This window comes from Muntiacus reevesi, chromosome 8, assembly GCF_963930625.1.
Source record: "Muntiacus reevesi chromosome 8, mMunRee1.1, whole genome shotgun sequence".
Lineage (NCBI taxonomy): Eukaryota > Metazoa > Chordata > Mammalia > Artiodactyla > Cervidae > Muntiacus > Muntiacus reevesi.
The window spans coordinates 60,313,166-60,340,949 of NC_089256.1; the positions used below are offsets into that span (position 1 = coordinate 60,313,166).

General features: G+C 37.0%; 1 protein-coding gene across 6 annotated transcripts in view; it reads right to left on the minus strand.

Annotated features, from left to right (window-relative positions):
* Window positions 1-27,784, minus strand: part of VPS8 (VPS8 subunit of CORVET complex) — a 315,494-nt gene that overhangs the window by 236,749 nt on the left and 50,961 nt on the right. For all 6 annotated transcript variants that reach the window (XM_065943535.1, XM_065943540.1, XM_065943534.1 and 3 more), the window contains exons 5-13: window positions 22,686-22,779; window positions 20,312-20,344; window positions 19,293-19,347; window positions 11,257-11,381; window positions 10,410-10,496; window positions 7,965-8,032; window positions 3,322-3,475; window positions 3,164-3,223; window positions 1,797-1,904 (exon numbers count right to left, since the gene is read on the minus strand). In XM_065943535.1, the coding sequence (XP_065799607.1) occupies window positions 1,797-1,904; window positions 3,164-3,223; window positions 3,322-3,475; window positions 7,965-8,032; window positions 10,410-10,496; window positions 11,257-11,381; window positions 19,293-19,347; window positions 20,312-20,344; window positions 22,686-22,779 (784 nt within the window). The remainder of the gene's footprint in view (window positions 1-1,796; window positions 1,905-3,163; window positions 3,224-3,321; window positions 3,476-7,964; window positions 8,033-10,409; window positions 10,497-11,256; window positions 11,382-19,292; window positions 19,348-20,311; window positions 20,345-22,685; window positions 22,780-27,784) is intronic.

The following is a 27,784-nucleotide window of genomic DNA, read 5'->3' on the forward strand; positions in this document are numbered from 1 at the left end:
GGCCATAGTCTGCCAACCTCTAATCTAGACCATGCCATATATTCAACTTTATTTTCAACAGTAAGTTTCTCCCTGTTATTAATTCTACTAACATTTATTACTGACCTTCTACATATTTAAGTACTATCCAAGTAGTTGGAATACAGCTATAGGGTTGGTTTTAGACTTATGGAGCTTTCAGTCTAGTGAAGAAGAAAAATATTAAATAAGGAATTTTAGGAGTGCTGAATGTTATAAAAGAAGGTATTATGGATGTTTGTAGTGGGAAATGCTAACTGAGGTCAGTAGGTCAGGGAAGGCAATGCTAATCATGAGCTAGGATAATGCAGAAGAGAGCACAGAGCTTTCCTGGCAGAGATGTTGGCGTATGTAAAGACACCAAAGCCAAAGACATGGAAGCATCCTAAATGTCCATCAACGATGAATGGATAAAGAAGATGTGGTACATTTACTCAGCCACAAGAAAGAATGAAACAATGCTTTTGCAGCACCATGGATGGGCCTAGAGACTGTCATACTAAGTAAATCAAACAGAGAAAGACAAGTACATGATATCGCTTATATGTGGAATCTAAAAAAATGATACAAATGAACTTATTTACAAAACAGAAACAGGCTCACAGACATAGAAAACAAACATGGTTACCACGGGGAAAGAGGGAGTGGGATTAATCAGGAGTTTGGGATAAGAAGACACAAACTATTATAGATAAAAGATAAACAGCAAGGTCCTACTGTAAAGCACAGGAAATTATATTCAATATCTCATAATATCTACAATGAAAAAGCTGGAAAAGAATATATATATATAAACTGAATCACTTTGCTGTACATCAGAAATTAACTCAATGCTGTCAATCAACTATATGTCAATTAAAAAAAGAAGTAAAAAGACACTGAGGCAAAAGACTAGTTAGGAAGCTACTTCAGAGCCTGGGTTAGAAATGCCTGTGATTTAGGTTAGGGAAGCAGCAATAGGGGAGACAAAAAAAGGAAGTAAATTAGAGTCAGCAGGATGTGCGATGGAGCAGGAGTAGAGAGAAAAATCAACTGAAAGGCAACTCCTGGGTCTCAAGCTGGAGAAACTAGGTGGACAGCGAGGCACTCGCTTCACTGAGCTGGGAAAGTCAGGAAGGGATTCCACAGGCACGTTCTCATCTCCGTATTTCAGTTCATCTTATTTCCCCCAACATATACATCCAGCCTTCCTGGAGTATTTGCCCTGTGCCCTTCATAAAGTCTTCCACAGCTTCGTAATCCACACAAATTTCTTCATGCTCCGAACTTACATCAAGTTTTAAATTCTCATCACATAGTAGAGTCCTTAAACTGTCCTCACTAGTAGCAATGAACATACTGGTTTTGCCTTTCAAACCATATTTTATCCTATTTTGAAGAAGAAATTAAGTTTTATACGTCCTCCAATTGCCTTGTGTCCACTACAATGTAAAGGACATAGTAGGTGCTCAATGATACTTGCTTTATTAAACACACTACATGTAGGTAGGTAAGCCATTAATACAGACCTATGTACATTCAAATATTTACACATACACAGAAACCATTAATTATTTGTTAGTCAAAGGAGATGGAAATAAGAAATACACCATGAGGAGGCATGGAGCTGAGGGTTTTCCATGTTAACCACTAAAGCCTCGAAAATTAAATGGGTCACTCTCTCTCCAAAGAATTATGAGAGTATATTCCTTTGACACAATATTAAATTACTGGTGAATCAGAATGATAACCTATGACAAAGGACTTCAGCACAGATGTAGCATCATATTAGGACTTACCAGGAGAAAATGAACAACATCTCCTCTGCAGAAGGCAAGCATGGGATTCACATAATTATGCACTGCCACGAAGTGCCAGGCCAGCAACGGAACACTGGAAGGATCCATCTGGGTAAGAAGAAAAAAAAACAAAAAATTATTGTTAACACAAGAAGAATGAAAACTCTGGTTTAAAACAGCAATGGACTGGTGTTCCTTGATAAAAACTTCTCCTAATTTCTCATTAAAATTCCAGTGGAGTACGGATTGATTGGGGAGCGTCAAGAGGGAACCTTCTTTGTGGACAATAATGTTCCGCATCTTGACAGAAGTTTGGGTTACTTAAGTATCTATATTTGGCAAAGTTTAGCAAGTGTACACTCAAGCTCTGTGTGTTTTGTTGTATGTAAATTTTTCTACCAAAGGAAAATCTTTGAATACTGAACTGTACTTAATCATACGCATGTTGAATATTTAGGGGGGAAAAAAAGAGTACTAATTTCTGCAATTTACTTGGAAGCACATTTTAAAAATGTAATTTGATGAACGAATGTAAATAAACAAGTATATAATGAAGTATACAATAAAATACTAATGGTCAGAGTTTTACAATGATAGGTATATAGATGTTTAATGTAAAACCCTTTCAGCTTCTCTATTTATTTGAAAATGTTCATAATAAAATATTGGGGGAAAAAATAAACAAAAACAAAGATGCAAACACAAACCATGATAAATCTCAATTAGCTAATGAAGGTCACCTAAGAACAGTTAATGGTGATCTGAGCAGGCTCTACCATCTGAAAGGGCAGGCCTAGGGCCCAGAGATAGAGTACCAATAAGAAAACTGAAGAGTGAGCTCCCTCATTACAGGGCCTACTTTCTGAACTAGTCTTGGTTCTATACCGTCACTCTCCACCACATCCCATCCATGCCTCTCCTTATATATTCATTGGAAGAAAACATCACTTTGAAAGCATCCAAGCAGGAAGGAAAAGAGATACTGAGGTGTGCATAATACATTGCGAGAAGCGTCTCCCAAAATGAAATATCACAGGCAGAAGAAACTCAGGAAAGAACACTTCAGAACAATTCACACTATGTTACGGTGGGGTGCTCTCTATCAGTAGTTCAATATCAAAGCAGCAGCTGTTCATGGGAGAAAACTTAACAGAATAAAGGTAGGAAAGTATAGATCTTGTGATCCCCAGGACACTGCTCTGGTTGCCAGCTGACACTGCTTTGGTCACATCAAGGTAAGCAGACAGAGAGCTGATTTCCATTCTACCTAGCTTTCTGACAGCCTCACAGAATTCGCCACTCGTGAGTTATCTTCCCCAACCTCCCGACATGGTCTTTTTGCCCATAAGATGTAGAGGCTTACTCACCCGTCCATAAGGAAAAGTCATCCACACTTTCAAGGATGGCTTCAATCCAATGACCAGTATCTTTAGGGAACAAAAATATATTTTAACTATTTACCCTGCAATTTTCATATTTTTGGTATTCAAAGTGTCTTAAGTTATGAGCTTCATCTTCTAAATACCTTTGTTAAGGATGCCATAGCCAATAAGGAAAACTGTGTGATGGGATGATCTTTCAACTCGGGCTTAGAGTGGAGAGGTTCAATACAACAAACTTCACCCTTGGAACCGCTGAACAGGCATCGAGATTCACAAGTTCTCACTCCCATCACTCTCCTGAAAAGGTAACCCAAAAATGCAGAATCAACTTAGCAATGATCCAAGGCACTACATCTCTACAGGAGATGACTACAAAAGCCTCCTGACCCCTACTCCTGCCCCCAACAATCCAAACTCCATATGACATCAGCACGTCCTTTTCAACGTAGGGTCATATTTACCACCTTCTCCTATGGCTTCTCCCTCTCCAATGGCTTACCACTGTACACAAAATAAAATCAACTCTTACCAGGTTTAAAAGGTCCTATATGATTTTACATGATCTCTCTCCTGCCTTCACTCCTCTCCCACTGCTACTGCTCCTGACAAACACATGCTACAGCCACACTGGCCTCCTGTCCCCCACTCTGGCAGGTCACGGTGTGCCCACCTCGAAGTTTTTGTGCTTGAACATCCCTCTGCCTGGAACACTTCTTCCAGGTCTTTCCATTTGTTGACCAGATTATCGTTCATGTTTTTGTCTAAATGTCACCTTCAGAAAGAAGCCTTCCTGAATTATTCTCAAATGCACTCCAGCACACTGACTTGTCTCATTTTCCTCAAAGCACTCATACCTAAAGTTGTTTATGTGTTGGTTTATTGTCTGCCTCCCTACCCCCACCCCAACTAGAATGTAAGTTCTACAAGAGTAGCAACCTTGACCGGTTCACAGCCATAACTCTGGTATCTAGAACAATGCCTACGCATAGGAGATAGCCAATAAACATCAGCTGAATAAATCAACAGTACTGCGGTAGGCGCTGAGAGAGGGTATCAGAGGTCAGACAGACAGAAATCACAACCACAGAAACTAACCAATCTAATTACAAGGACCACAGTCTTGTCAAACTCAATGAAACTGAAGCATGCCGTGTAGGGCCACCCACCCAAGACAGAGGGGTCGTGGTGGACAGTTCTAACAAAATGTGGTCCACTGGAGAAGGGAATGGCAAACCACTTCGGTATTCTTGCCTTGAGAACCCCATGAACAGTATGAAAAGGCAAAAAGAGAGGACACTGAAAGATGAACTCCCCAGGTCAGTAGGTGCCCAACATGCTACTGGAGATCAGTGGAGAAATAGCTCCAGAAAGAATGAAGAGACAGAGCCAAAGCAAAAATACCACCCAGTTGTGAATGTGACTGGTGATGGAAGCAAGGTCCGATGCCGTAAAGAATATTGCATAGGAGCCTGGAATGTTAGGTCCATGAATCAAGGCAAATTGGAAGTGGTCAAACAGGAGATGGCAAGAGTGAATGTCAACATTATAGGAATCAGCGAACTAAAATGGACTGGAATGGGTGAATATAACTCAGATGACCATATCTACTACTGTGGGCAAGAATCCCTTAGAAGAAATGGGAGTAGCCATCATAGTCAACAAAACAGTCCAAAACGCAGTACTTGGATGCAATCTCAAAAACAATAGAATGATCTCTGTTCACTTCCAAGGCAAACCCTTCAATATCACGGTAATCCAAGTCTATGCCCTGACCAGTAACGCTGAAGCAGCTGAAGCTGAACGGTGCTGTGAAGACCTACAAGGCCTTTTAGAACTAACACCCAAAAAAGATAGCCTTTTCATTATAGAGGACTGGAATGCAAAAGTAGGAAGTCATGAAACACCTGGAGTAACAGGCAAATTTGGCCTTGGAGTATAAAATGAAGCAGGGCAAAGGCTCATGGAGCTTTGCCAAAAGAATGCACTGATCATAGCAAACACCCTCTTCCAACAACACAAGAGAAGACTCTACACATGGACATCACCAGATGGTCAACACCGAAGTCAGATTGATTATATTATTTATAGCCAAAGATGGAGAAGCTCTATACAGTCAGCAAAAACAAGACCGGGAGCTGACTGTGGCTCAGATCCTGAACTTCTTACTGCCAAATTCAGATTTAAATTGAAGAAGGTAAGGAAAACCACTAGACCATTCAGGTCTGACCTAAATCAGATCCCTTACGATTGTACAGTGGAAGTGAGAAATAGATTTCAGGGACTAGATCTGATAGAGTGCCTGATGAACTATGGACGGAGGTTCGTGACATTGTACACGAGACAGGGATCAAGACTATCCCCAAGAAAAAGAAATGCAAAAAGCAAAATGGCTCTCTGAGGAGCCTTACAAATAGCTGTGAAAAGAAGAGAAGCAAAAAACAAAGGAGAAAAGGAAAGATATTCCCATTTGAATGCAGAGTTCCAAAGAATAGCAAGGAGAGATAAGAAAGCCTCCCTCAGTGATCAGTGCAAAGAAATAGAGGAAAACAATAGAGTGGGAAAGACTAGAGATCTCTTCAAGAAAATTAGAGATACCAAGGGAATATTTCATGCAAAGATGGGCTTAATAAAGGACAAAAATGGTATGCTTCTAACAGAAGCAGAAGATATTAAGAAGAGGTGGCAAGAATACACAGAAGAACTATACAAAAATATCTTCATGACCTAGATGATCACAATGGTGTGATCACTCACTTAGAGTCAGACATCCTGGAATGTGAAGTGAAGTGGGCTTTAGGAAGCATCACTGTGAACAAAGCTAGTGGGGGTGATGGAATTCCAGTTGAGCTATTTCAAATCCTGAAAGATGATGCTGTGAAAGTGCTGTACTCAATATGCCAGCAAACCTGGAAAACTCAGCAGTGGCCACGGGACTGGAAAAAGTCAGTTTCATTCCAATCCCTAAGAAAGGGAATGCCAAAGAATGCTCAAACTACCGCACAACTGCACTCATCTCACACGCTAGTAAAGTAATGCTCAAAATTCTCCAAGTCAGGTTTCAACAATACATGAACCGTGAACTTCCAGGTATTCAAGCTGGTTTTAGAAAAGGCAGAGGAACTAGAGATCAAATTGCCAACATCCGCTAGATCATCGAAAAAGCCAGAGAGTTTCAGAAACACGTCTATTTCTGCTTTACTGACTATGCCAAAGCTTTTGACTGTGTGGATCACAACAAACCGTGGAAAATTCTTCAAGAGATGGGAATACCAAACCACCTGACCTGCCTCTTGAGAAACGTGTATGCGGGTCAGGAAGCAACAGTTAGAACCAGACATGGAACAACAGACTGGTTCCAAATAGGAAAAGGAGTACGTTAAGGCTGTATATTGTCACCCTACTTCTTTAACTTATATTCAGAGTACATCATGAGTAATGCCGGGCTGGATGAAGCACAAGCTGGAATCAGATTGCTGGGAGAAATAGCAGTAACCTCAGATATGCAGATGACACCACCCTTATGGCAGAAAGTGAAGAGGAACTAAAGAGCCTCTTGATGAAAGTGAGAGAGCAGAATGAAAAAGTTGGCTTAAAGCTCAACATTCAGAAAACTAAGATCATGGCATCCAGTCCCATCACTTCATGGCAAATAGATGGGCAACACTGGAAACAGTGGCTGACTTTATTTTGGGGGGCTCCAAAATCACTGCAGATGGTGACTGCAACCATGAAATTAAAAGATGCTTACTCCTTGGAAGGAAAGTTATGACCAACCTAGACAGCATATTAAAAAGCAGAGACATTACTTTGCCAACAAAGGTCCAAACAGTCAAGGCTATGGTTTTTCCAGTGGTCATGTATGGATGTGAGACTTGGACTATAAAGGAAGCTGAGCGCCAAAGAATTGATACTTTTGAACTGTGGTGTTGGAGAAGACTTTCAAAAGTCCCTTGGGCTGCAAGGAAATTCAACCAGTCCATCCTAAAGGAGATCAGTCCTGGGTGTTCATTGGAAGGACTGACGCTGAAGCTGAAACTCCAATACTTTGGCCACCTGATGCGAAGAACTGACTCATTTGAAAGGACCCTGATGCTGAGAAAGATTGAAGGTGGCAAGATAAGGAGACGACAGAGGATGAGATGGTTGGATGGCATCACCGATTCAATGGACATGGACAGAGGCCTGGCGTGCTGCGGGCCATGGGGTCGCAGAGTCGGACACGACTGAGCGACTGAACTGAACTGGTATTTTTCAAACAATTACTTTGGACTTGATCTTGTGATCATGTGAAATGTAAGAAACAGAGTCCTTACTTTGAAGAACTTTGGAAACAAAAAACACATTGAATTTTTTTGTCTTTTTTAACTCAGATTTATAAATGTTCTTACACATATCTAAACAGTCTTTCCCTTTATTTAAAGAGTAAACAGGGCAATTCCAAGGCAAAAGGAACTTTGTACACCTGGTCATTATGGTTATAACCAACTGGGCCTGGGGTCTAAACTGAAATTACTGATATACTCCAGGATAATAGTTCCTAAGATTGACAGAGTTTAGGAACACTTTGGGGAGAAGGAGTCTAGAACTCCAACTCAGATGTACTGAGACAGAATTTTGGGGGACCAGGTGCTCCATATGCTCTATAAGCCTCCCCAGATAAGTGTAATACACAGTCACAACTTATTTACAATCACATGGGTTTTCCAGACCTCTTCATATTCAACTTCAAGTCATTAAATTGGAGCTAATCTTTTCATTTGTCTACAAACATCCAATAGTCTCTTACTTAAATGTCAATTCAAAAACAGAGCCTCCGCTGTCGTTGCAAATTGCAAGAGTTGAATCATCTGTAAACTAAACAGAGAAGGAATTTATTTTCTTAACGATTTTTAAACAACCAGTCAAATGTTAAAAAGGGGAAAAATTATAAAATTTTAAAAACACAAGACAAACACATTTAATAGCATTTGAAATCACCTAGACTGACCTCATTACTCTAAACATAAAAACTTACCCATATTTAGAATAAAAATGGTTCAATATCATTAAAAACTGAGACTTTAAAGAAGTAAAACCACCTCTCAACAGGATAAAAGAAAAATACAAACTATGATTCATAAGAGCCCTAAACTTCTCTACTTGGGTTCTTATATTAATTTTTTCAAACTTGCTATTAAGCGGAATAGGATACTTTGGATATACTTGCAGAGGCCGAGCTCTCGATAATAAAGGCACACACAGTAAAAGATAACTGATGTATTTGGGAAATAAGTTTGTTAGAATATGTTTTCTAAATAACTGAAGAGTTAATCTACTATATTTAAAGAGTTTAACTTTTTATGCAACTCTTCCTAAAATGTTCTGCCCCTTCAGTCTTCTTCAATAAAGTATACTTTAGTTACTATTATCTACCCTGGAAAACTCAATAAAGAATGTCCACAATGAGAGACTGTCCCAAGGGCTGATGTGGCCTGGTATATGTGCATGCCAACAGACACCAAATTGAATAACTTAATTGATGTCACTTCCAGTGACTATTCTCCCTAACCCCAAAGGTTGTAAAACCATCCTAACTGGCATACTTTTGGACTCTTCTGGAATGGCTGAGGTACAGGAGGCTACTATGAAATGCATCCTCCTCAACCACACATAGGCAAAGTAAAGAAGCCCTACACCATGGTTCTCAAAGGCCTAGCTGAGCAGCTGCAAAAGTGGAGTGTAGAAAAAATAATTCATAACTTTTATTTATTTTCTACTTCCTGTGTATGTTTTATGATATACTTCAATTTAGTATGGTAGTACATTTAATTTTAAATGAATATTTTATATATATACACACAGAGACGTGTGTGTGTGTGTGTGTGTATGAATTAAAGCCCAAATTATTACTGATGAGATGTGTAGGGTTAAGTTTGGAATGAGTAAGAGGTTGACAGCTTAAGTAGCCTTTGTCGATAGCAGGCCTCAGAATTACTAAGAAGTGTCTACTTGTGGCATTCCCAAGCAACACAAGTGTGCTTTCAATGTCAGCTACATTCTTCTGCTTTCATTTCTTCTGCCTTTTTCTCTCTGTCTTTAACTCTTCTGTTTCTAATTGTTTCTCCCAAAGATTTTGCTTTTTTCTGCAAATAGATTGGATTTTCATAAACCACCAGACAAACATTTATTGAGCAACTACTACATGTAACACACAAAAATAAAAGAGAAACAGATCCTGGTTTCAAAGACCTTAATCTATTAAAGGAGATAAGACATAACACAAACAATAACATATTAGAAGTTGGCGCATGCCTTATGAAAACAGGTCAAGATAAACTGCCATGATGTTCCGTAAACTGCCATGATGTTCCGTAAACTGCCATGATGTTCCGAAAGAGGAGAAATTCTCTCTACTTTTACTTGTCTCGGTTGTTTTCATTGTTACTAAATGCTTCAATGCCGCTTTGTCACAAAAGACTTTTTATGTAACTAACCGAGATGCAGACACATAAACTCCAGATGCTCCCAGACTTTAAAAAGCATATGTATGGATAAGAGAGGTCTGCACAGCTAACTAACCAAATGTGTACATGATTAAAATCCAGAAGACCTGATTTTAGACTTCCCTAGTTATAATCCTGTACGTTTTATACTTCTGAACATGGGCTTGACAGCATACGAAAACCAAGGTTCACACTGTATTTATAAAGTAAATGTTACCTAAGGTGGTTTATTTTTTTCAGGCATGTAAGGAGAAAGTCAAGATTCGAACCTTGATGCTTTTCCTTTGGAGGCCTGAAAGAAAATAAACCAAGAAATTCGTTTCTAAACATAATGCAAACCTTGGTTCTTTCACAACCGGTGCCTTGAACTTCAAGTACTTCCCAACAAAGCATGACAGGGCACACCACCTCTGCAGTAACATCCTGGTGGACTAAGCAAAAAAGGAAAAAGCCCTTTTAAAGTCTGCACGTGAGTCTTCAGCAGGGTACTGCCTGTCTTTACTGCCAACCTTTTGTCTAGGATCACTTCAATTTACTCTTTCCTGCTGTATCTACTAGATGTCAATACAACTTATAGCTTAATATTACCATGATAGCCTATATCTGGATTTTACTTGGGAAAACATCTTGTTGTGCCAGTCACATAAAAGACAGTTCACTTTCAAGGATTCTGTTTATAAAGAAACCTACTTTAAAATGGATACAAGGGCATAATAAAGATTATTAGAAAAAGAAAATAAGAACTGTACCTTAATATGTAATATTGCTGTTCCCGGAGGATGAGCATCTGTTATTGATCTTAGAAGCTTTCCACTGGCCAAATCCCACATAGTGATCTATAAGACAACTAAATGCTTTAAAAACAAATTTATTGCTCTTTTTTGGACTTAAGTATCCTGGCTTTTGGCCGAAATAATCTATTCCTGGTCTATAAACATTACAGACAAAGAACTATAAAGTTAAAACATAACTAAAGGTTGCAGATCCACTAAAGCATGGGGCCCTTATTCCATCTTCATCCTCCCCTCATCCTACCCAGTCTACTTTTCCCTTCAGATTTTAAATCTTATTCTTTTATTGAGAGATCAAAGAGATTTCTTTAATGAGTCAATGTCTTTAGCACTGGTAAAAATTATAAAAATGGCTTATTGCCAAACCAATTAGTGACATGTGAAGTCAAACCAATTGGCGACAGAAGAAGAGAAGAAACAAAACTTACTGCCCAGTTTCAGAAGTAAAAACAAATACCCAATTTGTGTCCAGGGATACAGTTACAAAGCAGAATATACTGTACTTAAAAATCAACAACAATCATCCTCACTACAGAAAGAAAGTACATTTTATATAACAGCCTGGTTGGTTTATAAAAGCTATTTACATATAGGGACATATGAATTGAGATATTAAAAATCATAGACTCTGGCTCAGTCAATAATTTAAAAATTTGGACAAAAGTCAGACCAAGCAAATTCAGGTTGGCTCTACAGACAGACATATCACTTTATAACATGTTTTTGTCTTCAAGATACTGATCTAGAGACAACAAGTTTAATTCACTTTACACTGTCTTATAGGTAAAACAAAGCTCCTATTTACCTGTCCCTTAGCAAAGCCACAGAGAAGTCTTGAGCAGTCATTGTTGATACTGAGGGCAGAGATAGCTCCATACTGACCTCCAACACTAGTGCTGCCCAAGCAGAGTCGCAAAGCTTGATTCTGATCTAAAGAAAGCAATTGATAAAATCAAGGGAAAGAAATAAAGGGGTGACTAAATATGTACATAGCATAGGCTTGTTTTCAAACACTTTGAGGTAGTAAGAATCAAAAGAATCAAATGAAGTTATGTTCATCTTAAAATATATTTATTGAGCACCTACTAGACAGTGGGCATTGAATTAGACATTAAGAATGCAGAAAAAACAATAACTACAAGGAAGCATAATACAAAACTTGCTAATGCTAAAAAAATACTAAGAAAACTGTATCTCTTGGAACAACCAACCAACTTTCATTCTAGAACTGTATTTTTTGCTATTTTTAGAATGCAAGGTACATGAAATACCACCTTTTACAGTAGATTTAAAACTTCAAAAATCAAAATTTATTTACAGTTTGGCTAAAATTTACATTTATATTATCCCTGAAGGAAAAGATTTACCAGGCAAATGAACAGTATAAATAAAATCATAGGGTATGTTTAAACAACTTAAGAAAATTCTTTTCAAGCATCAACAGCTGATATGCTAAAAGCAAATAATTCAAATCTCTACTAAATTAAGTTACTTAAGGGCAAGGATTCTGCCATCATCACCTCTGATTTCTCTAGGAAGCCTTTGGATATTACTAAACTTTATTATCTAATAATTAGAAGAAATTCCTCTAGGGCTTCTCCTGCTGCTGGTACTAAGTCACATCAGTCGTGTCCAACTCTGTGCAACCCCATAGATGGCAGCCCATCAGGCTCCCCCGTCCCTGGGATTCTCCAGGCAAGAACACTGGAGTGCTTGGCAGTGCTTATTTTATATTATATAGAGCTCATTATTGTACCCACTTGAAAACAATGAAATAAAAATTTTAAACATAAAGCATGTCTACAAACTTTCGTTTTTTTTGGGGGGATGGGGAGGGGAACACCAAACTTTTAATTGTTTTTTTTTTGGGGGGGGGTGGGGAGGGGAGCACCATACTTGCACAATCAGGAGTTCTCTTAACTCCCCCAGTAATTGTGTGTGCTTCCCTTCACTATCTATGTGCTACTTTTTGGAGGTAAATACATCTTACTCCCACTCCTAGACTATGACCTATCTAAGGGCTGAGATCATGAGAGAATTAACATCCCCAGAATGCCTAGGACAGTGCCTTGCACACAGAAGGCATCTGACAATCATCTTAATAGATGCCATATTTACAAATCTTCCTCCCATAAAGGTAAACCCAGTTATCATCAGACAGAGCCTAAAGACATTGATTCCCAAATGCAGGGAATAATACTAGGTAAGCCCTTTTGCCCATCCAAAGTGAATACTGTAAGGATATTTTTCTGTGTGCACAAGCAGGCTCAAATAGCAATCCCCACCCTCCCCAGGAGGTCTGACACAATCAATGTCACAATTAATTGTCTCAGTTCTGACACAATTAGTGGCTGTATCCAGCACAAAGAAAATATCTGATGCTTTATGATGTCACTTTAGATCTTAGCCTTCCAAGATGAACATTTGAAAAGGAATAAAATTCATAATATACAAGGTCTGATGTGAAGTCCTATGTTTATTCACATTTAAAATTATCACAAGAACAGATTTTTTCCTTATTTCCTTCCATCCTTACATACATTTTCCTCCCTTTTCCAGTTTAATCCAAACTATTAAAATTGCCTTTTTCCTGACTCTAAATATGACATCACATTTTACTTTGCTCTACTGAATTGCATGCCTAATAGTGTTTTCCATGATCCTTATTTTGTCAGGGCTACTTTATACAGTTAGGAGATGATCCTTATACCCTGTTCTGTAAATTGTCAAGATTCACTGGTTGGGCAACAGTTTTGTATACATACTACCATTGTGTGTCATGTGAGCAGTCCAACGAATAGACTGAAAAAGTAAGAGGACAGAGACAGAAATTCTGCACCAGCCTCAAAAAGTCCATTTAGCCTGGTTGTCTGCCCTCTAGGCAAGAGTAGTGTCGGAATAGCATCTTGCTAAGATCTTTGTAGTCCCTGCTTTGATATCCAAACTACACAGTTCTGATCGACCAGTACTTAAAGACACTAACCATTGCTTTAACAAAGTTCTTACTTTAAATTTGACTATTTAAGTACTCTTATAACTCAGGGATCACCAATTCAATGGACATGAGTTTGAGTAAACTCCGGGAGTTGGTGATGGACAGGGAGGCAGGCCCGGCGTGCTGCAGTCCATGGGGTCGCAAAAAGTCGGACACAACTGAGCGACTGAACTGAACTGGTAACTCAGGGAAAGTAAGCATAGGAGAATTTAAGGAGTATGACAAAATAGAGAATAATGGTACAATTAAGAAAAAGAAGTAAAGAGGGAAGGAAAAAGACACAACTAACTTCTACATTAAAAAGCAGAAATGATTCTTTTTCTGACTGTGTACTAAAAACTAGCTAAGACAGGGACCAAATTATCAGCAGTGTTCACTCCTAAAATATGTACTGAAATTATATCCCACAGGACTCTGCTAATGAAGACTGTCACATTTTTTCCCCTTGACTTTTACAATGTATTCATTATCTTTACAATGTCCCTTTATAAGGTAGCATGGCTGTGAGGTAATGGACAGTGCACAAAATGTAATATAGTTTAACTCCACAAAGATACTTATCAATTCTTATTGGTGTCATTATACATTCTGTATTTATGGTGCCATATTAACAAACCTATGCAATTTAAAAATCAGAAAAGATAGAATTTCTGTGGAAAGAAGAAAGCAGGGTCTTATTGAAGAGGTTTCTTCTCCTAGAACATGCTGTAGTCCAGATTTTTCTAGACTATTCTGGGGAAAGGTACTTGGTGAAGACAAACATAAAACCTCTTTCAAACAATATCTAAAGTTACACAGAAGGAACAAAAGGACCTGAACAGAAATAAGAAAGGTGAAAATCAGAGCTTTCCATGTTCTACTCCTCCAATGGGGCTCTTGAGGGGAAAAAAAAATGCAATGAGACTATCGTTTTTCCTATAAGTTTCACAGAGTTGGTACAGAGCTTAAATTTTGTAAATGCCTATGAAAAATATGAAAACTATCCAATGATACACATGCAAATAATTATTTTAATGATAATAAGCAGTTTATCAATTAAGAGAACTCAAAGCCCAGATACCACAAAAAGCACATCTAAATTGACAGTGCAATGAATTACATCTATTTCTTTATTAGATGTATACCTTTCAAAATACACTTTACTTAAGGTTGACCTCAGCATATTCCAGGCTTAAGAGTAATGGACTAAGTAACAAAGAAAAGCCATAAATAACATATAAAGTCTACAATAGCCATAAAATCTAAATTTGAACATACTTCAAGAATTTCTGCTCTTTCCACATACCAGAATTAACCTAATGCTCTATTTCTTCACCCCTAATTTAACTACACCCTAAAGACCATCAAAGAAGGAAATACCTAAATCCTAGAAAGAATCAAAATCAAATTATATGCATTCAGCTCTACTTTTATCACCAGTATTCACCATTCTTCAATACTACTCCTTTGTGCACATTAAAATATTCTCTAAGACCAAAGAAGAAGGAGAGAGATTAGGAAACATTTTTCATCAATGTTCATAAAACAGCAGAAGCACTGTATCTGATCACCATGTAACACACACAGAATTAAAGCTCTCCATTCCCTCTTTAATCTTACTGACTAAAGCCCAGGATACACTGACTCCCCACAGATAACTGGCTATTTTCTAGAATGCAGATGCTTAGGAGGAGTCAATTGTGTTCATTTCCAAATCTGTTCATGCCACTATAAATACCACTGCACTTAAAAAATGTTAATTAAACAGTATGTCAACTGATGAAATAAGTGGAAAAGAGCAAGCTGTTGTTTCTGTGATCGATGTTTTAGAACCTGGTAAAGATGAGCTGCTCTAAATAACTGTCATGAAGTAAGGTATGGACACGCTAACTGCAGAAAACTGAAAAGTTCTATGAAAATCTAAAATTTGCACACCTTGAGTGATTCACAGGTACCTAAGCTTTTACCTCTTTTGTTTAATTAAAAGTACAAATTTTGCATGACCCATCATTGATGCAGCTTGTGCCAGAAAAGGATGCTGCAGACCGCCAACTGGTAGAAAAAAACTCAAACAGTTTTGGACTGTATCAAAAGATTAGAGGAGAAATGAATATTTATTTATTTTCATTTAAAATAAAATATTGAAGGTATGCATGTATTTGTAATTTTTAACAATTCTCTAACCAATTTCAATTAGCTGGTTCTTTTCAATAAGCATTTCATAAGAGGGTATCAACTGTAATTGATAACATTCTCTTTCAACAATAAAAAGGTCAAAAGAAAAAGAGTCATTCATGCAAATCAAAATTACTATACCTTTTCCTTTGAATCCATGGAGAAAAGATCAAAAGAAAGAGAAAAGCGAGAAATCAGTTCAAAAGTTCAGAGAAAAGACAGGTAAAATTTCAAGAGTATAAGTGGTAAACTTTAGTTATCTGTGAGAATGATACTAAATGTGACTAAATGATATGTCTAGCATTTATATTTAGCTATTGGTTATGGAAATAGAAAAAATTCATAATATCCAAATTTGAGCATAGTAAATCCAAGTCCATTAAATTTGATAAAAACAATTTCAAAAAGATAATCCACTAAGGTACACTAACAACTCAAAAAATGAAAAACTAAAGGGTCTTAGGATAGGGATTTCTGCTGCTGCTGCTGCTGAGTCGCTTCAGTCGTGTCCGACTCTGTGCGACCCCATAGACGGCAGCCCACCAGGCTCCCTCGTCCCTGGGATTCTCCAGGCAAAAACACTGGAGTGGGCTGCCATTTCCTTCTCCAACGCATGAAAGTGAAAAGTGAAAGTGAAGTCGTTCAGTCGTGTCCGACTCTTCACGACACCATGGACTGCTGCAGCCCACCAGGCTCCTTTGCCCATGGGATTTTTCCAGGCAAGAGTACTGGAGTGGGTTGACATTGCCTTCTCTGTAATAATTAGGTAAGAACCAAGATATATACAAATACCACATACCTTTACTTCCTTAAGAATAGGAATTTTACATCATGCTTAAGAAGCTTATAATGATTACTATTCTAATGACCCAGACCTTCATTCCAAAGAGAATCTAATGATACTGAAACAAGTTCTTTCTGCTGCACTTTTTCCTATCAGCAAAGATGTTTAAAAGATCAGATTTAACCCAGACCTCAAATCTAGACACTTCTTAGCATTATTACTCTGCCATTTGTTTCTGACTTTCAAGCAAATTTTAATCCATTTGTTAAAACTCATTGTCCAGTTATCTGATTCCTACAAAAATAATGAGCAAAATTTATTAACTGAATGATTAAAAATCCAAACCATAACTAGAATGTTATGATTCTTTCTCAAAATGCTCATTATGGCATACTTTCTTTTTCATGAGACTTTAATGAAAGATTACTGTTTCATCAAATCCACAAGAAAGTTGCTTGGGTCTATAAAAAGTAGAAAGCAGACCCAAGGAAATTAAGGAGACAGCAATGAAAGACAATGTACTCTTCTTCTCCCCGTTAGCTTTTTATTTTAAAAGACTTCATTTTAATTTGTTGCAGTGAATTCTACATGGGTTTGATTATAAGCAGGCACATATTCTTAGAACCTTGGGGGGTAAGGAAGAGATATTAAAGCAGATAGAGTTGACAGAGAGAGTACTGGTAAGTGGGAACAAAAATAAACATGTTCTGCTGATAGATAAACATATGCATTATATTCTATCCTCATTCACCTTAGTTCTTACATTCTTTCCTTTTTGTATCTTGGAATTTGCCTCCATTTCTCTCATAACAGGTGAACAACTTGGAGGGGTGGAAATGTACTGATCTTAGGATTCAGTATACTTTGATTCTGAATTTGGCTCTGTACATGTCACTTAACCTCTCCAGTTCTCAAACACCTCATATGTAAATAAGGTGACTAACTAAAAGTCCTTTCAATATTCTTTCCCAAAATTCTATCAATCGAATACCAACCCTGCCCTCATAGGAGAACAAGCATTCTTATACCTGACAGGAGAGCAAGTTGGTAAAACTTTCTAGGAGGCAGTTAGGCAATATACATCAGAAGCATTTAAAATCCTCATACCCTGACATAAGCAAGTCTACTTTTAGTAATTTGTCTGAAAGAAGTAATCATGTGCACAAAAAATTACAGTTACAAAGATGGTCATCACTCTATTTTTTTGTTTAGAAACAACCTAAATGTGTTATAGTAGAAAATGATTGATTAAATGGTGAATCCACGTAACAGGATACATGTAGCCATGAAAAATGATGTTACACAGAAACAGACTCACAGAGAAAACAAACTTATGGTCACTAAAGGAGAGGGACAAATTAATAGATACAAACTACTATACATAAAAGAGATAAACAACACAATCCTGTATATCACAGGGAACTATATTCAGTATCCTGTAATTAACCACAAAGGAAAAGAATATGAGAAAGAATATGTGTGTGTGTACGTGGGTGGGTGTGCGTATATATATACACACAAACATGAACTGTATCACATTGATGTACACCAGAAACTAACCCAACACTGTAAATCAACCATACTTAAATTTAAAACAAAAAAGCTAATAACAGGAAAAAAGATATTACAGATGATTTTAATAATTACACAGAAAAAAGTTTATTATAATGAAAAAGGTTACAAATTAACATGATCCAATTTGGGGGGTGCACATATGTATAAATATGTACAGGAAAAAAGATTACAAGGTCATATAAAATTTTAGGAATTATTTCTGGATGGCAGATTTTGGTGTATCTTTAATCTTTTGCTCATCTAAATTTATTATGAACACATATTATGGAATAAGAGAAATTATTAAAGAATCAATTCTAAAGTTCTCTCTAGAGAATTGTATTTTTTGTTTCCATTCTTCTCATCCCTAGATAATATTTGTATCCATTACCTTTGAAAAGACTAGATGTTAAAATCACATGATGAATAGGCTTCTGATATAATAGAAAACTTGGAAGTCAAATTATTCAAAATCAAGGGAAAATGACTAGTTATTCACTCATGATAAAGATGCAAGGCCCACAAAGATCAAATTATGGTTCTGCTATTAAAGTGTTCCCAGGTATTCCATAAACAGGTATTCTGTAGCATCCTTACTAAAATACAGTGTCATCAGGAATTCCATTTGAGGGAGTTCCAAAAGCTTTAAAATCCGTGAGGACACTAAAAATGACAGGAAAACATTTTCTAGTAGTATTTAAACAGAACAAAATGTTTCGCTCATAGTATTGAGGGCAAAAGCAAAGAAAGATGAAAATCAGGGTTATTTAGTCTCACGGAGGGAAAAAAAATGAAAATACTTAGGATTATCACATACTATAAAAATAAAGTTCTCGTCTCAACCCCAAAAAATAAAGTGATTATGGGCTAAAAAACTTTCAGTTTAGAGGGATTTACAATGCAAATGAAAAAACCTTACTGTCAGTTAAGAGTTACTGAAAATTACTGAGAAAACCTGGAAATCTTTCCCTAAAGATCTTTTCAAATACTTAACTACTCAGATATGATTTAGAATAAAAAAATTACCATCACCACAAACCAGAAGCAGACAAAATGACAAACCTTGTCACTCTCAACTTTACGTTCTTTTTGTCTAGATCTGCAGAGAGTCAAATGGTGTATGATATGATATGATAGCTTATACATTCATAAAGAAGAAAATAAACTTGCAATGAGCAACAAAATGAAGCTGAGTCAAGCAATTTTTAACTATAAAAATGCTGACTGTTACCCTTCAAGTTTTTCTGGCATTTTTCAGAAAAATAAAGTTTACTATAAAAACTGTGATTAAGAGACATTATCTTTTAAAAAACTCAAATACTTAACATTTAAAATAAGCGGCTAGAAAATTTACCAAATATTAAGGCCAATCCATGAGATGTACCCACTGCTATCAAACTGGATACTGCCTGAAAACAAAAGAGAAGATTATATTCTAAAACATTACATCAAGGATCTTGAAATAATCAGAATTAAATTTGTTGGTCTTCTTTCCTCTAGACACCAGATAACATACCAACTACTATAAATAAGGAAAATTTCATCTAGGAGGCAAAACACAAGATAAAACTCAGAACATCTTATTTCCTGGCATGCCTCTAAATTTACTCTAAGGGTAACAATACTAAAATATCATATGCTCAACATTATAGGCAAAAACATGCCACTTAACTTCCTCTAAGGCAATTTAAAATAAAAAAAGTTCAACGGTCCAGACAAAGTAAAGGCACTTATGCTACCCAACCAAGAGCCTCCTATGAGGTGTGGGGAAAGGACAGGAAAGACCTTCCCCAGCTCATTCACAAGAGCCAAAAGGCGCCAGAAATACTCAAAACTCAGCCCACTTCCCTCACCAACTGACTGACTAATGAGAGAGCTACAGGAGGCAGCTGGAAATAGTTGAAAATAGAAAAGAGGGCACTAGCGTGCTTTCAATATCCCCAAGTTCTCTATAATCACCCCCACAGATTTACTGTTTGGCAAGCTTGGCAATGGAGTTCAGAGCTGTTAAATGTACTATTTACCACAAAGTGATTTTACTGAACACTGTTTCCACTCCCTATAACCAAAAGGAGGTCAAGTCACAGAAGGAGCAAATGTACTTGGGCAGGATAGTACCACATAAAATAAATCTGGAAATGGGCTAATCAGTATTCCATTATCTGCATCTCAAAAACAAAACTGAAGAGTAACAATACACTAGAAAGAAAGAGAATATTCAACGCAAATAAATTTTAAATGATTACTGGCAGTAAATGACATATGAATTTATTCTCATAAAATGTATGTAATAACTGAGTATCAGAAGAATAAATCTAAGAAAACCTGGTAATAGAAAGCTTAACTTTAAAATATTATTTAAAGTATACTTACAATTGCTGTAGGCAAGCCAGCATCTACTTTGTCCTAAATTTAAAAAAAAAAGTATTTGAAAAGATATTTTCCACTTTTAAACAAAACAAAAAAAAATGGTATAAGGCCTTCTCTTTACATATATAATTCAGACAAGAGGTGGAATCATCACTTTTGCCCCCAACTACAGAATTTTAGCACTGATGTTACAGCTTAGGATAGTGATTCTCAAAAGTCACGGAGCACTAGAATCACCTGGAATATCTGTTAAAATGCAGATCCCTAGCTACATTGCTAGAACTAGATTCCAAGTCAGTAGGTCTGGGATAGTCCCCAGGAAACTGCTTTTTCTTAGGAAATTTTTATGCAATGGACACATTTTACAAAATAACTATCTTAAGATATCTCCATTATCTTTGGTAATCATAAAATGATAAATACACTTTAAAGTTAATTTGAGTCCATTTTAAATATAATCCCATGTCGTATTACTTTGAGGAGGATTCCAAAATTAAACAACAAAGTTCACAACTCCAAAAGTTTCATCTCTCCTAAGTGTTCTCCAGGAACAGACTACAAGGCTATGATGGTCAACACCCTAGGAAGCCCTAATAACATCACTATCCACATGGTTGAAGGCATTACTAAACAGTCATTCAGAGGAGATACCCCAAAATATAACTAGCTTTACATGTTAATAAACCAACCATCACAGAAAAGCATACAATTTAAATTGAGCTGGTAATCCAAAATTAGAAAAACAAGGTATGAAGACTGTCACAAGAAAAGCAGTTTTCATTTTAACATACCAAAGGAGCTCAGCCATGGCAATGAAATAAGAACAGAATGCAAACACTCTGGGATTTATTAGAATTTTTCCCTCCTCTTCAAGAGAAAAGAGAAACCCTTTTAAATAACAGATTTATCTAATCATTGTTCAATGTCTGAGTTTTAGTTCAGTCTCCATTATTCAAAATATTTTTAAAACTGCACAGGTGGGTCAAATGACTGTTCTGGTTCATCTTGATTTTGAAAGGAATGAATTTCATCACCTACATAAGGATTAAATTCAGAAAACGTCATGGAAATGTAATCCTCAACAGGTGGTTCCCATTCTAGCAAATATGAGTTACTCTCCACCTAAAAGAGGAAGGACAATTGCCCAGGTTTCCTCCATTGCTTGCCTATCTCTCTATTTAAATTGACTTCATGATATATGAGCGGGGCCAGGGTATACCAAATGCCCACAGAGAACACTTCCTTTTTTGTTGTTTTTGGGGTTTTTTTGTTTGTTTGTTCTGGTTTTTTTGCGGGGGTGGGGGAGGTTCTGCAATAAGAGCTTTCACTGATAAACCTAAAAATTACAATGTGGCTACATGGTGTCATGATTCACTTCTGTATTAATCTCTTACACTCTTAAAAAATAAAACTTTGTCCAAATTGAATATGCAAAACACTAATTAAACTCCATGAAAAGAACATAAAAACATATCAAAGTTCCTGGGATATGAATCACTATTATCAACATCATTATTATTACTATTATTTACAGAATCTATATATTGAATTCAGAAAACCAAAACCTAAAGACTATGTGAAACTATAAGCCTTGAGGCCAAAGGAAAATTTGATAAACATACCAGAATCAGCATCTCTTGTCTTAATGGACTATTAAATATTTTTGCACTAATTCAGTGCTCCAAACCATTTTCAAAACAGACGCAGATACTCTGTTCCAGCCATTACACACTGGCCACTTTCACCAATACCACCCCCGTTTTACAACAAAGGCAGCACTAGACTTGGAGCCAAAAACCCCCAATTTTGAGTAATTGCTCTGCTATCTTCTAACCCAATGATGTAAGACAAGTTAATATCACCTCTCTGAGTCTGTCTTCTCATTTGTAAAATAGGATATGGCTTTCCCTACTTTCAAAGTTGTAAGAGTATATGAAATAAGGTATATGAAAAGACTTTTGTGAATTATAAAAACATCACTCAGTTGTAAAAGATTCTGATCAATCATTCCTCCATATGAAAACACTAAAAAAAAAAAAATCACTCCACCTCAACCAAATACACAAGATGGCAACTAAACTGAAAAGGAATTTAAAGAAAAGGCAGATAGTGTTTCTTTTAGGCTTGCTGCCATATTTCATTTAGGCACACCCGAGACTCCGAGCAGACCTTTATTTCATGGCTGCACTAATTTCTATGTCAAGATGTGTAGCTATGTCTTATGAGTCAAAAATAATCACACAAAATCCATGAAAGCCAGATTCTGTTTTTCTTAAGCCTCGGGCCAAGAGAAGTGCTGTGCTTTGTTTTATGCTCATTCCTGCTTCATTATGCCATTGCAGGTTATAAAGCTGGGGGAAGAGAACAAAATACTTACAGCTGCAGACACTATCTGGGCAGAAATTCCCTTCAAAAGTGAATGTCGCATAACTGATCCATGGAGTGAAAAAGAATCAGGTAATTTCTTCTTTCTTTAAGGGAAAAAAAAAAGGAAAACGTTTAAGAACAGAAAATAAAAACTGAAAAGGCAAGGTCTTTAAAGTTTTGAAAGAAGAAAAAGTAAATAAAAACAAGAAAAGCAAAAAGCAATACTGTATTAATTTGTTAGCTCTGTTTTCTGAAGAGGTATAAAATCTAACAGTCTCACATTAAAATGTTATACTAAATTCACGCTGAACCTCAGAGAAGCACAGGAGGAAAATGAATAAAGCTATCATCTCTTCTTCACAGATTCAACCTATTCCTTGCTCACCTTAATAACTACAGCAAAAGCCTCGGCTACTCACCAGAAGGTCGCCTATAGAGAAGGCCTGCTTACAGGTCTACATCACCTCAGCTGCCTTCCACCTCTGCAACCATTCTTGCCCTACTGTTGTCTGTAACGACCCTCTCATTCTCCCAACCAACTGCCTCAAATTTCCTATTCATTACTCATTCTCTGATGCTCCTACTAATAGCTCCTTTCACTTACCCTACTCATCACTGTACAAAAAATACTTCTTTAAGCTTTTACCAAACACTGAACACCTATTCGATATGACTAAAAGTATGTTCTGGGGACACAAAAATAAAAAGCTCAAAGTTCCCACTCTCGAGGATCTCATATCCTAGCTAGAGGGACTAATGAGTAACTCACTCAAATTAAAGGATAAATGTTAGAAAAGAAAAATGAATAAAGCATGATAGAAACAAAATAAAGAGTTTAATTCTGTTTATTAAGGGGATATATCAGGGATAGCTATAGAAAAGAGAAGACACCTGATCTGGCCTTGATGGATAACTAGGAGTCTGTCAGACAAAAAACAAAAGCACAAGCAAAAATATGAAGATGTAATGGTGTACAGTGTGTGTGGGTACACAAAAGGCATGGGCCACGAGGCAGAAGTGGGAGTGCTCAGCATTTATGTCAAAACAGTAAGCAGGCTTCAGACTGACACCACGCAAAGCAGTTCGGACATTACTATGTGGGCAAAAAGATGACACCACAGCTTTTAAGCAGGTTAATGACCAAATCATCAAAAACATTTAAGTTATTGTGATTCCATACAAATTTCAGGATTGCTTTTCTGGAAAAATGTCATTGATATTCTGATAGGGACTGACCTAAATCTATACATAGGTAGGGGTAGTATGAACATTTTAATTAATCCTGAACATGGAAAAGCTTTCCATCTATTTGTCTTCTTTAATTTCATTTATCAATGTCTCTTGCCTTTCAGTGTACAACTCTTTCACCTCCTTGTTCCTAAACTTCTTCCTAAGTACTGCATTGCTTTTGTTGCTGCTGTAAATGTGATTTTTATTATTTTTTATATACTTCATTGTTAGTTTATAGAAACACAACTGATCTCAATCAGCCAAAGTAATCTGAAGAAAAAGGAACAAAGCTGCAGGCATCACACTTTCTGATTTCAAACTGTATTACAAGCTACAGTAACCAAAACAGTATGGTACTAACATTAAAAAAGACATAGATCAATGACCAGAATAGAGAGCACAGAAATAACCACTTGCATATATAGTCAACTAATATTTGACAAAGGAGCCAAGAACACTCAATAAGGAGAGAATAGTCTCTTCAACAAATGGTGCTAGGAAAACTGGGTAATCACATGCAGAAGGAAATCATATGTCTGTCTTATACCACTCACAAATATTAAATGGATTAAAGACTTAAACACAAGACTTCAAATCACAAAACTCCTAGGAAAAAGCAAACAGAAAAGTCCCTGACAGTGGTACTGGCATAGATTTTTTAGTTATGTATGACACCAAAAGCACAAGCAACAAAAGTGAATATACATATGATATACATAAATACATATATATATATAAATATGACTATATCAAACTAAAAGGCCTCTGCACAGCTGAAGAAGCAATCACAACATAAAAGGCAACTATGGAACAGGGAAAAGTATCCTCAAACCCTTAACCCCATAATAACCAATATATAAAAAGAACTCTTATAACTCCGGAGCAAAAAAACCAACGGGCAGAGGACCTAAACAGGTATTCTTCCAAGGAAGACATACAGATGGCCAATAGGTCCATGAAAAGGTGCTCAACATCACTAATTATCAGGGAAATGCAAATGAAAACCACAATGAGATACCAGCTCATACCCATTAGTATGGCTATTATCAAAACAAAAAAAGATAAGTGTTGGTGGGGATGCAAATAAAAAAGAATCCCTGGACACTGTTGGTAGGGATGTAAATGGTGCAGCCACTAAGGAAAATAGCATGAAGGTCCCTCAAAAAATTAAAAATAGAACTACCATGTGATCCAGCAATCCTACTTCTGGGTTGTACACCCAAAGGAAACAAAATCACTACCTTTTAAAAAGCAACTCATAGAAGCAGAGACTAGAATAGTGATATCCAGGGGCTGGGGGTAATACAGAGAAGCTAGTCAGAGGATATAAACTTAGAGTTTTTAGATGAATAAGTTCTGGACATCTAATGTACAGTGTGATAACTATCGCTAACAACACTGTTATATACTTGAAAGTTACTAAGAAAGTAGATCTTATCACCAGCCCAGGTTGGATGCATGAGACAAGTGCTCAGACCTGGTGCACTGGGAAGACCCAGAGGGATTGGGTGGAGAGGGAGGTGGGAGGGGGGATCGGGATGGGGAATACATGTAAATCCATGGCTGATTCATGTCAATGTATGACAAAACCCACTACAATACTGTAATTAGCCTTCAGCTAATAAAAATAAATGAAAAAAACAAACAAACAAACAAAAAAGAAAGTAGATCTTAGATTTTCTTACTCCAAAAAAAAATTATAATTATGTAAGGGGTAAAGGTGTTAAGTAACCATTCTGTGCTGATTTAATCATTTCATAATATACACATATCAAAGAATTATACTGTATACCTTAAATCTACACAGTACTGTATATCAATTATATCTCAATAAAGTAGAACAAAGTTCAGTTGTAGAAGAAACTGATGAACAAGTTAATATAACCAGTCATGGCCCCTATTTCACAAGAGTTGACAACCTAAAGAATACAGCCCTAATACAGGCAAAATTTAAGAAGTTGAAGAAAAATACACTGACAAGTTACCAACATTAAAGTTACACATGAGTTCAATAAAGCATTTACATTATGCTTCCTCCACTTCTCTTTCCTTTTCATGTGCTCTCCAAGAATGTGGAAGGTGAAAGCAGCCAAAATGAAGCTATTTAGGGTTAGAAGTTCTTTTCCCAAATCTTTAATCATCTTTGCAACTCTCCTCTGAACCCATTCCAAGGGAATGAAGAAATGCTGGAGCTGTCCTTAGACAGCGGGAGGAAGGTGGAGGAGGAACGAGTGGAGGGAACAGAAGGTTGGTGAGGTGATTCCCACCACCTTTCCCACACATCTCCACATTTCCACCATGGACACTGCACCAGGTCTGATGCGTGGCCCTCTAAAGGCTCTCCTGCTTCTTGGGACTCCCGGGCTACATTCAGCTTCCTACCGAGGGCTTCCCAGGCGGGGCTAGTGGTAAAGCATCCACCTGCCAATACAGGAGATGATCCCTGAGTCGGGAAAGATCCCTGGAGCTGGAAATGGCACGGCACTCCAGTATTCTTCCCTGAAAACTCCAAGGTCAGAGGAGCCTGGTGGGCTACAGTCCATGGGGCTGCAAAGAGTTGGACACAACTGAGTGACTGAGCACACACCCTGGAGGTGCAGAAGACTGACATAGTATCCACCTTCTTATTCTCTCCTCTCAACAGTACCAAAATCTTCAGGGTCTAAGAAGCATGTTATTTCCACTTAAGCAGCCTTCTACTTTCTATGCAGGGCTTCAGCAGACCATATTGTATGCAAGTGTGATTTAAACGAATACTTACCAGAGAGCCAGAAATAAACCCATACACCTACAGTCAATTAATCTTCGACAAAGAAGGCAAGAATATAAAAAAGTCTCTTCAGCTTAGTGGTGCTGGAAAAGTTGAACAGATGCATATAAAGCAATGAAGGTAGAACACACCTTTTCATCATGCACAAAAATAAACTCGAAATGGCTTAAAGACTTACACATAAGCCATGACACCATAAAACTCCTAGAAGAGAACATAGGCAGAACATTCTCTGGCATAGATCATACCAATGTTTTCTTTGGTCAGTCTCCCAAGGCAAAAGAAATAAAAACAAAAATAAACAAATGGGACATAATAAAATGTACAAGCTTTTTGTACGGCAAAGGAAACCTTAAACAAAACGAAAAGACAACCTACAGAATGGGAGAAAATACTGGCAAACAATACACCCAGCAAGGGTTTAATTTCCAAAATATACAAACAGCTCATACAACTCAATAACAACAAGAAAAACCAATTGAAAAATGGACAGAAAACCTAAACAGACATTTCTCCAAAGACATACAAATAGCCAACAAACACATAAAAAGATGCTCAACATCACTATTAGAGAAATGTAAACCAAAACCACAATGAGATACCACCTCACACCAGTCAAAATGGCCATGATTAAAAAGTCTACAAGTGTTGGAGAAGGTATAGAGAGAAGAGAATGCTCCTACACTGTTACTGGGAATGTAAGTTGGTACAGCCACTGTGGAAAACAGTATGAAGGTTCCTCAGAAAACTAAAAATAGAATTATCATATGATACAGCAATCCCATTTTGGGGCATATAGTCAGACAAAACTATAATTCAAAAAGACACATGCACCCCTATGTTCTTAGCAGCACTACTCACAAGACCCAAGACAGGGAAACAATCTAAATGCCCACTGACAGATGAATAGATAAAGATGTGGTACCTACATACACTGGAAGACTACTCAGTCATTAAAAAAAAAAAAAAAAAAAGAATTAAATAATGTCATTTGAAGCAACATGGATGCAACCAGAGATTATCATATCAAGTGAATCAAGTCAGAAGAAGAAAGACAAATACCAATATGAGATCACTCTTATGTGGAATCTAAAATACAGCACAAATCA